At 40.0% G+C, this 16,552-nt stretch overlaps 1 protein-coding gene across 5 annotated transcripts in view; it reads right to left on the bottom strand.

The window, feature by feature from the left end:
* The window catches only part of slit3 (slit homolog 3 (Drosophila)), a 236,782-nt gene that overhangs the window by 41,938 nt on the left and 178,292 nt on the right, over positions 1 to 16,552 (bottom strand). For all 5 annotated transcript variants that reach the window (XM_088294962.1, XM_088294963.1, XM_088294965.1 and 2 more), the window contains 5 exons: positions 14,702 to 14,852; positions 11,615 to 11,689; positions 7,720 to 7,863; positions 6,234 to 6,377; positions 2,214 to 2,377 (listed from right to left, as the gene is read on the bottom strand). In XM_088294962.1, coding sequence (XP_088151088.1) covers positions 2,214 to 2,377; positions 6,234 to 6,377; positions 7,720 to 7,863; positions 11,615 to 11,689; positions 14,702 to 14,852 — 678 coding nt within the window. The remainder of the gene's footprint in view (positions 1 to 2,213; positions 2,378 to 6,233; positions 6,378 to 7,719; positions 7,864 to 11,614; positions 11,690 to 14,701; positions 14,853 to 16,552) is intronic.

Here is a 16,552-nt window from a genome sequence, read left to right as displayed (position 1 = left end):
ATGCACTGACAACTTAAAAAAAAAAGTTTTGAAACTGTGACTGCAAAAACCCCCAGTATACATTGAGACTGGTAATCCAGAGTCAAACCAGCAACCTTGTAGCTGCTGGGCGGCCACTCCACCCACTCAGTCCACGAAAGTAACGCAATCCTCGTATCTGATTTACACATCAAGTCCACCCAATGACTAAAATACAAGTGTTAGTACGTGTAATACACCACTTCAATCGCATTTATATGACTTCATATAGTCGAATCTTACACCAACGTTTGGCCGGAGCCAAACCAGCTAACGAGTTTCCAAGCTGATCTTTAATAAAACGTTTCAGCGCAGGAAATTATCAGAAGAGTGAAAATGAATTCCAAGTAAGTCTGGATGAAGCGAAAGGCGGCAGCATAGCATCAAACTTGACGACCCAAGCGAGCAGCCTTGGTGGCGATTGGAAGGCATTGTCGTGGTAACGGCAGCGTCAGAGCGGGAACCACAAAGTGATGTCATGATGTCATTAGAGGCTGCTCGCCAGCGGTTAGCGAACCGCGCAGGCCTCGCAATACCCTGCCGAGGATGTGCGGCGTGCTTATGAGCCGCCGCGTCTCCGAAATAACACGAGCGGCCAAGCAGATTGCGTAAAACGGACGGACGTAAGCGCATCTCGACACTTGGTGAAACGACGTAATGAGCACGAACCGGAGTTTGTTCAAGTTGAGCACTCACCCAGAGACACGCTGGCACAACACCACAATGTGAAGAATTACAGCATGATCATGTCAATTTATTTAATCTTTTTTTTTTTTTTTTTATGCTGGGTAGTCGGAAATATCCTAATTGGGGATTACGATGTCCAACCTCAAAATGTTCCCGCGTAAAGTAAGCTGTGACAACGGCGACATGCTTTTTGTCTTATTTATGTTTGTGGTCATTTGACCCTCAGCAGTCCTGGCAACAAGCTTCATTTTATTTATTTTTTTTGTGGCAGTTTTGACAATTTTTAAAAATGATGACTGAAAACTTTATGCACAGATACATCAACACAAATATAATGTCACCAAAGAATGCAGAAACTGTCGATAAAGTTAGTCGACAATATTTTAGTTTTCCTGTGGCCGCTGACATTGTTTGCCGTCAGATTACTTCATCGACTATTCGTCCCGTTACGAACTTTGACTTCGAGCGGCGTTCCAATCTATTTTTCCAAGTGGTAGGTGGGGAAACGTGCCAAGTCATTAGTCAAATTTTATTTGTTTTAATTTATCCATAGCTACGACCGCTTAAAAATGTGGAAGAGCACAACCTCCGATGAAATGTGTAATTTTAGGCAGCTTGAAATGGATGGGAGTCAAAATCAATAATGACGCTTGTTTTGTGGACTTGTACGTCGTCAAGACGCTTAATAGTCCCGTGATGACGCTTGATCAGACGAAGGAGGTTCTTGACCCCGATGGGCATTTCCTGATTTGACCTACTTTGCCGGTTCGTCATCCCAAAAAGAGGTTTCATAATTCACAAACATTGTTTAAAGCCAAGTCAACATGTAGCACTGGTGTTGCCGGTTGTTGGAGAACTGGCTGCACGTCAAAGCTGAAAAGTATGAATTCCACGCTACTTCTATTCCGTTTTTGTGGATCATTCCATAGAAAGAACTGATCCTGCCAACATGCAGGCTGTGGTCGATTGATCATTTTTCTTTTAGCCTCTTGTGTGCATAAAATCAAACATCAATGGGTTAAGGGTTAGCGCAATGGTGGGCAAACTTGATGATTGGCGGGCCACAATGGGTTCTAAAATTCGACAGAGGGGCCGAACCAGAAACAGATGGATGGAGTGTTTTGGTAACTTCACCTCATTGGAGAAAAAAAATACATTTAATTTTAAATGAAGATGAACAAAAGCATTACAACAAAATATCTGTCTTTGACACAGAATTTAGAAAATAAAACATTTAATTTTTTTCAAGTTCGGCGGGCCGGATTAAAACGTTTAAAGGGCCGCAAGTGGCCCCCGGGCCGTAGTTTGCCCACACCTGGATTAGCGTTATCTGTATTGGACAAAGACCGGTTGACATTGATTGACATTTGATCTTGGCGCCCGTCACCATATTGCGTTGGGTATAATTAAAAACAAAACAGCAGAGGTATCGTTCACGGAATGTTTTAGAAGACGTGAGCCAATCAAGACAGTGTTTTGGTAAAGGGCTGAGGAGCTCGACGCCTCACCGTCGCACGTGAAGTCTGGGTTGGCCACGTCCTGGATGGGGATCTCCTTGAGGAAGGCGGGCCTCTGACAGCGAGGGTTTCCACTCACTACTCTGGTCTTCTTCAACCACTGACCCAGCCAGGCCAAGTGACAGTCGCACACGTACGGGTTGGACAGGAGGTTACTGCAAAAACACACACAAATAGAACAAAAGCTCAGCATATGTCGAGTGAATTTGTCAAGTCTTGCTGTTTTCAAACTGTATTCTACGGTTTGGCTTTCCTGCAGTTGCCTCCGTTTTGAGAGAATGAGGCGACTCTTGGCCACAGTCTGAAAACAGATTTTGTTCCAGAGGAGATTGCGGGTAGCAAAGAAATAGGACTGCAGAAAGTTGATAGCATCGAGTAGAAAACTGCAGCGTCCAGTTCGACAAGCGCCCACTATAGGATTCGGCAGACCAGTCGCTAGAAATATTTCCCGCTAGTATCCGCAAAAGTTGAATCAAGGCAACTGGACCCTTCATCAGTTTTGCATTCAAAACCAAACGTTGGTGCACTGACGAGACATGACAAAGACAGACGGGACGCCACAAGTAGGCAAGAGCACGATTGTCAGTTGCTAAGAACAGCAAAATTGCTATGTTGACTTTTCAACACTGCAAACTACTTAGGCACCAAAGCACATTTGGTCATAAACTCAAATTTGGAAGTGGATGGTGAGGCGGGGGGTGGGTAGGCAAAGAGCAAATCAAAGAGGCCTGGAGAAAAAGGTTATCGTTCATTTTTTATTCCTTTTTTTTGGAAGTAAAATGAGATGCAAAGAGACAGAGATAAGCAGGCCCGGCTAGCCAAACAGCAAAAGAAGCAAAAGAAAAGAAGGTTATCGTATTCATCGCATTCTTTTTCGATGACGCCTCATCGTATTTGTTGTCTTTCCGACAGCTCATGCCATATTTATGGTGAGGTATATTAAACCTGAGGGCGGAGGAGGAGCAGCAAAGGTTTGGCAGCTGCCATCGTCTCCCCAGACAAAAGTTGATCTTGAAAAATGAATGATGGGTCAGCGCTACTGTTTCGCTTTGGCTTCGTTTGTGGGGAGGCTTCAGGGACATTTGTTACCATGGTTACAGCAATAAACAAGCCACGGACCGTTTCGCAACATTGTAGTGTTGAAAGATTTATTATTACCTTTGCTTAGAACTCGGCCAGACATTCAACATCTGTTGCTTCGAAACAATCAGAACTACATCCAAACTTTGCTCTTCAGTGTTAGCAGATTCTTCATATTTGCAGCGGCCTCATATTCTTGGTACATTTTTGAAATTTCTGTCATGTTCTAAAGTCAGGTTCTATTTATAGATCATGACCCAATACAGTACGTATTCAGTGGTGCCTGGAGATACAAGTACATACTTACGTAATACTTGTCAATTTTCAGCCATTTTCTTTTTGCTTTGACAAGCAGAACTTTGAAACTGTATGATGGCAGTGAACTTTTGGGCCAACGGTATAAAACTTGTGATGGGAAAATGAAGCTTCAAATTTGCTTCATGAACCAGCTGCTGTATTTTTGAGTCCTCTAGATGGCACTGTTGGTTTAAATAAAGGGTTTAAAAAAAATGGCAATTCATTGTGCTTTCAGCCCAATGTTGAACAGAGTGTGCCATCTAGAGGAGTTCAAAAATACTACAACTGGTTCATGAAGCAGATTTGAAGCTTCATTTACTTCACTATATGCAACTCTTCTAAAATGAGGCTTCAAGCAGTTTCATGCCAGTCCCAGTTGAAGTTTACTGCGTCATCTTCAACACTTAAGTAAAATTAAAGTAAGGACTACTACTTACTACTTAGCTTTGCCAACATAAAGTTTGTTTTGCTTAATGCTAACAAACAATGCAAAACGCCATAGATGGGCTAATGAATACTATTGGTGTCGTGTTATGCCCTTCGAGTAAAGGCTATTTGCATATACAGAGAATGCTCAAAGGCATATATTCTTTATCCTCTGCCCTTCAGGTGTGACGATGTCTGGATTATACTGCCACCTGGTGGCTCAGGCGAGCACAACCAAAAGAGCAGCACAATGACCATTGAGTTGAGACAAAATGTGGAAAAGCCGTATCATTCTTTACACTATTCAATTATTTCAATACTGTGTTTTTAGAAACAACAACATATTGACCCTCTTAAAATAATATTAAAAAAAAAAAAAAAAACACCTCAGGATGGCCTCCTCCCCTAAAATCGGCTGCATCCTAATTTAAACAGACCATTTAATTCTACCCTTGCAATTAAATGATTAAAAAATTAATATAAGTATAATCTCTATTTGTTTCAGGGTTTGTTTGTTTTTTTTCTGACAAAAAATGAAAAATTACAAAGGCCATTATTTTAGGAATATGATAACGCCTTTTCCTCATTAAAAACAGATTTTCAAATTTTCGGCTGTGTGTGTGTGTTTTTTTCCCCCTTTTTTAATGAGCCTTGAAATGGATTAATGGCATTTCCATTAATTTTAAAAACTGTTTTCCAAATAACATAAGACACATGCAGACTTTCGAATTCTGAAGACAATTCAGCAATTCACGTTTAATTGTGTGTCCCAATGTTCAAAGGTTGCTGCTATAGCTTAAGAGGTCCAGCAATTTCTTCATTTCCTCACAATGAATTGACCTCCATGTGTGGCGACCCAACCTCAGCGAAATCCTTTCCTTCCCCTGTTTGACGTGTTAATCTTTTAATTAAACTCGCGCACTCTACTGGGAAACTAGCGGTAGGCGTTCAGGGGTGTGTGGGTTGCTGGAGAAGCAGCTTCAAAATAAAAAGTCCACGAGGCTGATAAGGAAATGAGCAAACAGGCTTTCTACAATAACTACCCTTGTTTCTTACATGTTGCACAATGCATGCCAATTAAAAGTGAACGCAAGGACTGATGATTATTGCCGTAAATGGCTAACGCACAGAAACGGCTACAGAATTGCAACAGACTGCACACGCAAAACATAGTATCATTCCCATATAAATGACAATCCTTTCTAATATTGTTTAAATTATTTCGTCTGCACACTTAACACCAGGTCATGTGGTGCTGTTATTTTGGTTAGCAACATGCTCACAACATTCATTTTAGTGATTCCCAACTCTTATGCAGTGAGAAATCAGGATCCAATGAAAATTGCTATTTAGTTGCTACGTCATCTATCGATGAACGTGATGTATAGTGACAAGTAGAACAATTAAAAGCGCTTCCACAAGATGCCAGAAGGGAAGCCCGTACGTTCACCGTCATAACTAAACAGGAGTTAAAGCAACTAAATCGCAGCAAAAATCGCACCTTATCCAGATTCCGAGTGAAAGGCAAAGACGGCTTCTGGAATCAACTTCTGTTTAAGCCATTCTGCAGGAAGTCTGTATTGCATCTAAAGTTTATTGCGGAATTTGTATTTGTCCAACTTTCCTGTCAAAGCCTGACTCCAACAAATGCGATAGAGATTTGAATCGAAGTTGACGGGTATGCGAGCGCTTGTTTTGAGGGGGAGACTTTTATAGTGTGGCATGTGTTCACAGTAAGAAATAAAGACGAACTTGCGAGGTTTTATTAGCTGATATAATATGTTATTTACTACCATCACATATACAGTGCGTGGTCAGAAGATGGAAGACAACGAGAACTGGCATCTGATTCGCAGCCTCATAATCGCAACGGGGAATGCGGCTGATATAACAACTCGCCTTAGGGGAGGTTTACATGAGAACATCCAAGGGAAAACCAGGGTGATCAATTTCTGGCCATTTCAGTTTTTAAAGTACAAAAGCAATGATGACAAAACAATACAAACACACCGACTGAGTGACCGTACGGTTCATCAATCTATGCTAATGATGTACAATGACATGGAGAATAGTTCAATCTTCTTCCACTCAATTAACCAGTGTACCCACTTTTTGTGGCATTTCTATTTGGTGTGTGATTTTTAAATCCAAAATATGTTCTGATGACACTGCCTTAAGCTATGGGTGGGGAAAAAAAAACAAGCTCACATTGTAGAGAGAGAGTGCAGTGTGGCAAAGGCTCCCGGGGCGATGCTGGAGATCCGGTTGTCGTACAGCGAGAGCAGACGCACCGAGCTCAGGCCCGTAAATGTTGTGTTGTCAATGCAGCTGATCTGGTTGCTCCGCAGCATTCTGGAACGCAGGTAATAAAAAAATAAAAAATAAAAATCGGACAAATAAATCACTCCTCTCCCAATTCTGCATGAACCACAGATAGCCAATATAATTTGCGGCAAATACAATTTGGTTTATGGGGAGGGGGGTGTAATTTGTTGTGAAAATATTTGCACTGGTAGATTAGTACCTTCACACACGCTTTATAAAGTATTTATAGCAACACATGGCTGTCAATTGGAAGCTTTGGTTACAAAGACAATACTTGTATTATAGCTGATGGCAGGTGTTGCCTCTCAAACACTTAACTAATGCCAAACATTCTCATGTTTATACTCCACTGTCAAAACCAAACATAGATTTTTAACTGGGCTTTGTCAAAAGAGTTTTGGCGATGTGTATCTTGGCAGCAAAACGTCTACTCTGAGTGGGTGAAAAGAGAAATATATATATAAATAGCATAATACGATCTGACCGGTCCCTAAAGGACAACCACAACGGAGACTGTCCCGAGACATCAACCGTGGTCGTCTTGGAGTCACGTGGTCTGCAGCTAATCGAGTTAGTTAGCAAACTGCGGGGAGGCTAAACGAGTTAGCTTGGCTATTACTGTAGCATGGAGCCGCTTAACATGAGACAGAGACGGTTTTGATGCCATTAGAGGGTCATTAGTCCCCATATATATAAATGATAGCATTAGTTCGTCTTTACCGCGCACGTAAGGACAACATTAGCTCGGCTCATGATTCGGCGCGCTATCGTGTAACCTCTTACTGGATGCTAGCCAGTTTAGCGTGGGTGGCTAAATGAGACTGTCATTAACTTTGATTTCAGGGTGGGTGAATAAACAATCTTGCAGTATCAATTACTAACACAAATCAAAAAGGCATTTAGGCAGTAAAAGCCAAAGCCAACAATTAATGCGCATTTAACAGCCTCCAGCGCTTAAGTTTGGATTCCAGAATGTTTCTTTCTCAATGTTACATTAAACCTCCAGTGAATGTTGCATTTGTATCATATTTAATTCAATTATTCTACCACCACATTGGCACGCTCTCACATACTTCACTCAAGTTCACTAATTTGTTTTGTTATTTCCAAATCCAGAATTATTAAATATTCACGAGGCATAGAGACCAAGTCCTGCCACAAATAGCTATATCTGCACAGGAATTACTGCAAATAATGTTTGAATGATAGTTTGTGTTAATCTACGGTACTCGTATCCTATAGATGTCAGATGGTGCCAAAGCACTACTTTGGTCGAATTGAAGCTCCTCAACTTCAACCTAGTTGGCATGAGGATATTAAAAAAATAAATAAAAAATAACATTTGCTTATGTGCGGAGGTTACACTTACAGAGTTTTCAAACCAGTGAGGCCTCGAAACATTCGCCCCTGCAGTCCTGTGAGCTTATTGCCCGTTAAGAGAAGCTCCAAAACTCCAGAAGCTCCGTCAAAACCTCCTTCACGGATATCGCGCAGCTTGTTGTTGCTTAGGTTGCTGCAAAAGAAGTCACCATGAGCAGGTTTCTCTTAAACATCACAGTTCAGTGACTAGACAGTTAACAGTGTGTTGTTTCAAAGGAGAAAATAAAAATGTTTCCCTGTTAAGCGCAGATTTTGAATTAAGAGAGACGTGTTAACATTTTTTATCCCACAATTATTAACCGCTTCCAAAATAGAAAAAAAATATCCAAAAAATAAAGATTATTTAAAACAGCAAAATTATACACCAATAACATTGAAAAAAATCTTAAAACTAGAAGTAGTCTAATGTATCTTAAAATGCTAATTTATAAAAAGTTTATTGAAAATAAATTGATTAAAAAAAAATAATTTTGCCCAAACAAAGGCAGTGAAGTCATTCATTTTATTTTTCACTCATAGGTGCAGCACTTCATCACCAAGCTGATGAATTCCACTTGTCAATTACTGTGTGGATCTGTGTGTATGGTGCATGCAGCTGACACATTGTAGATTTCTTGAGAACAGCTCTTCTAATGGCTTTCATCAGATTGTGTTGGTGGAATTAAACTTTTGTCTACTACCTGAGGATTCTCTATTGTTGTTACACATCCCTGAACGTGTCTGCCACATGCCCAAAACATTTAATTACAGCTTTCCGCACCCTCAACTGCCGGGCCAATGCTGATTAAAAATGTAGTTACCATGGCAACTAAGGGCAATGCAACTTCACCTATAATTACCACTGATTGAATTTTCACTCATAGGAGCAGCACTTCATCACCAAGATGCGGAATTCCACTTGTCACAGAGTCAATTCTTATTACACTTCTTGTATTAAATCTCATCAAATCGTGCAAGTGCAGCTCCTGTTGCATCTCGACAACCTGAGGATTTCCTGTTGCGTCCTCACTATCACCTGACAAAAATTAAAAATGAAAAGCCTCAGAGACAATAAGTCGAGATGATGCCTATCACGGTCCTCGCAGATCGGCGGGGGAACAGTCGTGCCTCGCCTCTTATCGGCGCCGTGGGAGAGGAAGAGGATGAGAGGATGAAGAACAGACGGAAGGAATTGAGAGGAGCAAAATGGAAATGAGAGCGCGGACAATCTATATCGTCTGTGACACTGCTAGATGGTTAGCAATTTCCTCTCCAATAAATCAACTGTTGTTTTTTTTTTTTTTTGCCTCAACCGAGGCTGCCTCTATCACACCACACATGCTCACTGACAAACGCACACACGCACGCACACACGAGAGCAGGTTGTAGATAAAGCGCAGTTGTAAATCTGAATTGAAGGCCAATCCTCTATTTCCGCTTATTATTGGCTTTCTCCTCTCATCTCTTCCCGACTTGTTTTCCACCTCTCGTCCATTTCCTCTTCCTGAACTCGTTTGCTCCCGCCTTTTCCGTCTCCATTTGCCTCCATGTTTTCTCCCAAGCACCTATTTTGTCGTTCAAATCTTCCAGTGCACACCAAGCAGGCAGATTGGCGAGATGGACTGTACATAAAGTGTATAATACAAATTGTCTTTGTGGATTGTGGATATAATGAGAAGTTAGTCACACCCGTCTATGTGTCCAAATCCAATGTGTCGCATGTGAGAGTAAAGATAACGTGACGGAAAGCACACATTTGGTCGTATTCAAAAATAAGAAAAAAAAAAAGGCACATTTGTGACTGACATTCCTCTGTGTTACAATTTGCATACAGTAATGGTAGCCTGCCATAAGACAAGGATGAAAATTGTCATTACGATGATATAGATTTACGATAAAGTCGCTCGCCACCTGTGCATGCAGGAGCCTGTCCACGAGGGAATGTTGTAAGATTTAATACAAAAAGCATTGTAACAGCGAAAGGAAGTTATAATTGGTTGATAAGGATTATGGCGTGATCGTAAAATCTAAACAAGCATAACAAAATGTCATATTTACAGTGCACTCAATAGCCGCCAAACTAGGTACAGGCGGTAATATTTTTCTACATTACGGCACAAAAATAAAAATACGGTGATGCCTTGTTTAATCTGTTCAGTAACATCGCTCGCAAACCAAAACATACACATAAAATACCGTTAATCCATTTTAGAAAATTGTTTGAATTATTTTTTTAAATTTAACTGATTTAATACCATTGACAGCTAAAGACGTCAAAGATCCTTTTTTTTTTTACTCGGCTGATAGGGAATGAGTTCATATTATTTTATGTAGAAGATAAAGAATATATGCCTGTAAGTTATTTTCGTCATGTGTCGCTAGTGTTTCCCATTCCGCATTAACATTAAAACGGACTGAAAGTGGAAAAGTACGTTGCTGTTTCCAATGCACATGTAATTCAGCTTCAAGTCTGATATTTGAAGAATTGTTCTTTCTCCATTATTGGCTCTCGAGTCACAGTAAAATACTCATCCAAACGATAGCACACTCATAAATTGGTCACGCGTATCGTATTGTAATTAAATGAATACATCTCCGCCAAAACTAAACATTGTAACTTTCGTGGAAGTATGCATTTCCTTTGGACAGTACCTAATGTCCCAGCCGGTGTGAATAATGTTTTATTCATGCTCAATGCTGAAGTACAAATTCCAAGTAAATTCTTGTGAGAACACACCGAGCGAGATCAGCGTATGCCAGCCCCGTATAGAGGAAGGAACACGAGCGGAACAAATGTTGAAACGGCCGACAGGAAACAGCCAACTAATTTACATAATAATGAGCCGTAACCTGAACTAGACAGATAACATTGCTCCGGGCGTGTGTGGCTGCCTTAACAAACATATATAGAGCAAGTTGCGGGGACCTCGAGAATTATCTCACTGCTGCCATTGCACGCATCAAGGTGTGAACAGACCAGGGAAGGAAAATAGTCGTCAATTGGCCAGTGGGCAAGACTTCCTCTACGCACACATAAAACCAGAAACGCTTGGTTGTTGACAACAACAAAATATCCTTCTAATTTCAAAATGTTATGTGAATTGAGTGAATTTGTTACCTTCAAATCTCAAGGATGGATTTTCATTTTTGATTAGGAACTCTATTATTGTATCAGAGAAAAATAACCTGGAAGTGCTTTGATGAAATTTTGGGGGGAAAAAATGCCAATTAGGAAATGTGACTCAGTGCAACTTTTAACAAACATTACTCCTGACCTACCTTTAGAAAGGTGATATTTGTGACCCATAATTCTTCACAGAAGCAATATTTTTAGCTATGAGGCCCGTCAACGTGAACAATGTTCAGGGTTCGTTCTGACAAAAACTGTTTGCGAATGTCTGGCGAACATCTCAGCAGCAAAACAAAATCCACCCGTTTTTTGCCATCTCGGGCGGCAGCCATTTTGTCACCTCTGTCGACTGAAAATGAGATCACAGTTGCTCAGGTCTCAAATGTCGACCAATCACGGAACACCTATTTTCTGAAGCTGAGCCGTGATTGGTTGTAAGCTGAGCCCTGAGCAACTGTGATGTCATTTTCAATCGACAGAAGTGACAAAATGGCCGCCGCCTAAGATGGACAAAAACGGGTGGATTTTGATGCTTAACTCATATTCCACAAACGCAGTATTAATCAGGATGCCATTTTTCGACAAGTGGGCCTGCATAGAAGATATTCTTAGAAAGAACATTTTTGGATTGACTTTCCTTTTTTTTTTTTATAATCACTAGTATACATGGATTTTATTCATTTTCCTTGCACCTTTGTATAGTACGCCAGTGTACATTTAAATGACTCAGAGAAGTCTTGCAAGATGTTTAACAGGCATAATGACACATACGTACATTTTCCTCAAGTTTGGCAACTTCTTGAACATCCCTGTCGCCTCCATCACGGAAATCTCATTGTCGTTCAGCCGCCTGCATGAGACACATGACGTGGTCAGACAGTCAATTCTGTGACAAATTCCACCTTTCAAAGTCAACGCAAACTAACGCAGTCTTAAGAAACATACTACGAGAAGGTTACAAAAGCCTCCTCAAATGTTAACAAGACGAGAGCAGCGAGGTTGCTAATTTAGAGCAAAGGGTGAAAAAAAAAATGCGAAGAGACAACGATGAATCACTTCTATGGGGTCATCAATACCCACGATGCCCAAAGCTCTGGCAAAACGACACATCTGTTTTATTGAGGCTACTTTTACTAAAAGGCTCTTAAAAGAGTCAACTTTGCGCATGCTTGTCTTTTCAGTTTGCCAGTTTCACACAAGTGAGGTCATAATTTGCGGCATACATAGGTATGAAAGACACCTTAATCGCACTATAAAGTCTGTGAGTGTATTTAAAGAGAATATATTGTCACCAATAAATTCTTTGTTATAGCAGGTAGGAAGAAGAAGAATGGACAATAATACTTTCATGAGGGAGGTTAGAAAGGCCATTGGGTTTTGTGGATGGATGTTTTTAAGTGTGACAAGTCGTGTTATAGGGGGAAAACATGTGGCCTTTACACATTGATTAGGTACGGTATGTGTGTCAAATTAAGATGAGTCCATTTTGAGGACAGATCGATTCAAGACAATTCCAGTGGTGTGAGTAGAATTTTCCAGCTATAAATAATACGGTGGTACGAATTGTTAAAACTGGTGAAAATGCATCAATTTCTAATACAACAGTGGGATTTTAAGTGCAACCATTTTGTTCAGAAATTAGTTATCCTTTTCTAAAAAAAAACAAAAAAAAACGTGTGAAACACAAAAACAGACATGATTTTTTTGGGGGGGAAAATTACTTCAAAAGCTTAATTTGACATTTTAAAGAGGCCTAATAGTGAAACCACACCTCGTAACCAAATTGCTTCTTAAATCTACCTTCCCTGACATGAGAATTTTGGCCTGTTTTACTGCCACTTCCCCTCTCTCCTCACCCCAGCATCAACCAAGATTGAGCAACTGGTTCTCCCTGCAAAGTCCACCATTTGACGTTCTTTTTATTCATCATCTATTCATGCAGATCATTTATTTATTCATGTATGTATGACTTCTACATTGTTTCCTGCATTTGGAAACTTCCTCTTTTCAAATGTATGAAAGAAAATTTCCTCTACTTGAAAATATTCATCTGGTTATTTGTGTCGAGGTACTTGCATCTGAATGCTCGAGACAGCCCTGTCGTCAAGGTTCTTTGTATTCAGCCTTCATTTGTCTTCTTCAATCAGCAGGGGGTTTTACTCCAAACTTTTTTTTTTTGCTTTTATCTGGTATCCAGTATCTTTTTGTATATTTTTTTTCTTCATGAATATTAGAAATTCTCGGCATGACTGTGCTCTGTGGCAACCAGTTGTTCCCTTTATGCGCACCTCTAAGGACTCGACTTCATCACATATTGCATCGACGTCCTTACATTTCATGTCATTCTTTATGTAGAACAGCTCCGCTGAATACAGAACAGGCCGGCGTCTTGGTTCTGTCTTATTATAATAATCCCCTATCAGCCTCCAGTAGAAGCTGAACACAGAGCCACAATACTTTAAGCCTTCTCACAATGTAATCAGGATATGCGCTACCTCATTTATCACTGCTAAAAAAGGATATAAGGGACTGTTCAGTATGCGAGTGTGAGAGATGCCGGATATCATGATGGCTCCTTTGGGGTCTTGGAGGGAGACGGAACACATCAATGAGAATTTTTTTTTTTTTTTTAACATGCTAGCTAGAAAAATAAGAAAGGTAAGGATAGCGACACAGCAAGATTGGGGAAGTTTCACGTTGACGTATTCCTACAGGAGGTGTGGAGGGTGCGAAGGTGTGCTGTGGTTATTAAATACTCTGCAAATTGAATTCAGGTATTTCTCAATACAGTGGAACCTCAATTTCGCGGACCAAAAATAGCGTCCAGTCCACTCAAACTGCCCCTTAGTACAATGCCTTTCAAGGTCTGCTACCAGAATTCGTTACAATTCATCAAAGTGCCAGTTAATGATACTGGGGCTCAATCAACATACTGGTCACATGTTTGCAATTCTTCTTGCTCTCTTGCCTTAGATGACCAGACTTAGAGTAGACTAGGGGTTTGCTATTTTTATTAGTTTTAGCATTAGTTTACATTTTTATTTTTAAATATATGGAGTATTCGTGGAGTGCAAGGGGAAAAAAAGGTCACTCATATAGTAACTCCCAAATGGACTGTTTGACCTTTTTTTTTCTGTATAGTAGAAAATATAAATTCGGAATGCTCATGCATCAAAATAGTTGAATATTAAAATTCGCTTGTGCATCAGATTTGAATGAAAACAATAAAAAAAAAAAATAATAACAATAATAATAACTATATATATATGTAATAAAATAATATATAAGGTAAAATGTATTAAATGTTAGGTTCAGCAGAAATTTCTTAGCTATAAATTACAATAAAATTAAATAAAACTGAATTAAATTACCCAAAAAATACATTATAAATTACCCCCCATAAAATTACACTAAAACCTTTATTGTGCAAGCTTTTATGGGTTCAATGGAAACATCTCAAAAAACGGATGTGGTTAAAAAAAAAAACAACTTTAAGGGACACATAAAGCCGTCTCTGATTAAAATTTGTGCTTTTTGATTAGTTTTATAATCAAAACGCAGTTTCACTAGAGTTTGTTTCATACAATCGCCTTTTTATTTTATTCACGAAAATGTTTTTTATGTATTAGTTTTAGTAACGTCATTGGTTTTTATTCACTAAATTAACCTTTGTTTGCATACCTGCATTTGGAGGATATTTTAAAAGACTGCTATAACATGAGAATATAAGGGCATGTGAGTCCTGACACTGCCAACTACAGGCCTGGCATGCATATTACAACATTCTCTGTTCTATTCATTTGTAGGCAAGATACTGTCTTGCAAATGTACACTTATAGTGGAGGACACTTTTGTGACTTACAGATCGGTGGTGTGTTCCGGAATGTGCGAGGGAATGCGGGTCAGTTTCAGATTAGAGCAGTCCACAACGGTGCCCTCGCAGCGACATTTCTCGGGGCAAACCAGGTCCTGGAAACACTCGCCACTCAGACGGCTACGATAGTCCTCTTGACCTGTCAACAAGGGAGTGACAAAAAGTGACAAAGGGGAAAAAAACTGAAGCATCAGATGACCGAGTGACACTTACATTAACAAGCTTCAGAGTCCTCGATTCATGTCGTTACTTTCGACATATATTGACTTTTTTTCCATCAGCATGGTAAAGTTCGCTCCTCTCATGAGCGGAATAATTGATTTTTAACAAAGTCTCTGGGCTGCCACAAACTGTGCTCGTTGTTGTAAGGGAGAAAGTAAGGAGAACAGTTGAAGAGATACTTTTTTTTTAAGAATAAGAAAGCTCATTAGTTGTTACTTTAGTGGCAACAGAAGGGTTTGGAGGTTTTAAAAGGGGCGCTGGGATGAGCCATGCTAGCAACTGAAGCGCTTCCCAACAACCGTTTTGCAGCTGGAGCAGGTGTGCGGAGAATCTCAAATCTCAGCGGACATGTCATGCAACAATTAACAGTACAAAGTGGCGATTAGCGACACCATCTCTACAATCTACCTGTTTCTTTCTTGTGAAAATTCCAATTTCCGGTCATTTCTATTTCAGTTTGCCATGACTTTATTTGACAACACACATTGCAGTTATTTCAAGATAGTAAGGAACACATCATTATTAAATAACTTGAAATTCTTAAATGATAATTAAAAAAAACGGAGAATTCCCAGCAGCTTTTTAATTACGCAGGACTTGGCTCTACTTATTGGATTCACTAAATGGGAAATCCACTCTTCATTGAGCGCATCAGTCAAAGACGAGACACTGACTAAACAGTAACATCGGACTAGCTTAGATTCCTGAAAAAATAAAATAACGATAAGCTAGCCACCAATGTCTCAAACATGTGTATTTGTATTAAAAAGAAGACCATCTGTATTTTTTTTTCATTTTTATGAGTATGCATGAAACTCATATAAGCAGTAATAAAATCCTCAATTAAAAGTTATAATAACTTGTTAAAGTCCCTGTGAAGTGAAAACATTTATCTTCGAAAGTTCCCACAAGACAGACAAGAGTACTGTAACTACTCTGCAAATATGAACGATTAAAAAATGGGGAAAAAAAATCAAGCCATTGCGTCTGTGCTCTCACTATCACCTCCTTGCTCGACTGTCAATTAAATTTCTACGATCTGGAAAAATGGATGCCAATTCGTCTTGCATCTTTCTCTGTTCTACACATTGTCTGATGACATGTTTGACCTGCGGGCTTTTCAACGCAACAACAACGAGGCACTCTAAAGAAGACACGTCAGTGCAAATCTCTGGTAAACATGGCTCACATGCTGTCATGTCAGACCCCCACCCCGCTTCGAGCTTGCGCCTTCTTTGTGCATGATCAACAACGAGGCGCTCTAAAGCGGCCACGAAGGTATACAAACACATCACAACTGCATTGGATAAGTGCTGATGCGAAAGAAGAATGCCTGAAGAAATACCATTGCATATTTTGTCTTGATTTAATCTTGGTAAGATTTTTAGTTTTTAGTATCTGGTATTGCCAAGATAAAGCATCAAGAAAGTAGAGCTGTGTACGGAGCTGAGTAGGTATCATGCAAAAGGGGCATCCATGGCACAGTCTTTCATATATATGACGTGTTTTATTGCAACATTGATCATCCGAGTCATGTGATTGGCCGGTAGACGCAGGCGAGCGTGTGCCGGGCGGTCCCTGGCGCTTGACGGAACCATGTGATGCCACAGCAGGCGG

This window comes from Idiotropiscis lumnitzeri, chromosome 4, assembly GCF_059441095.1.
Source record: "Idiotropiscis lumnitzeri isolate Australia: NSW breed Sydney's pygmy pipehorse chromosome 4, RoL_Ilum_1.0, whole genome shotgun sequence".
NCBI classification, from domain to species: Eukaryota; Metazoa; Chordata; class Actinopteri; order Syngnathiformes; family Syngnathidae; genus Idiotropiscis; species Idiotropiscis lumnitzeri.
This window is presented reverse-complemented; position numbering and strand designations above follow the sequence as displayed.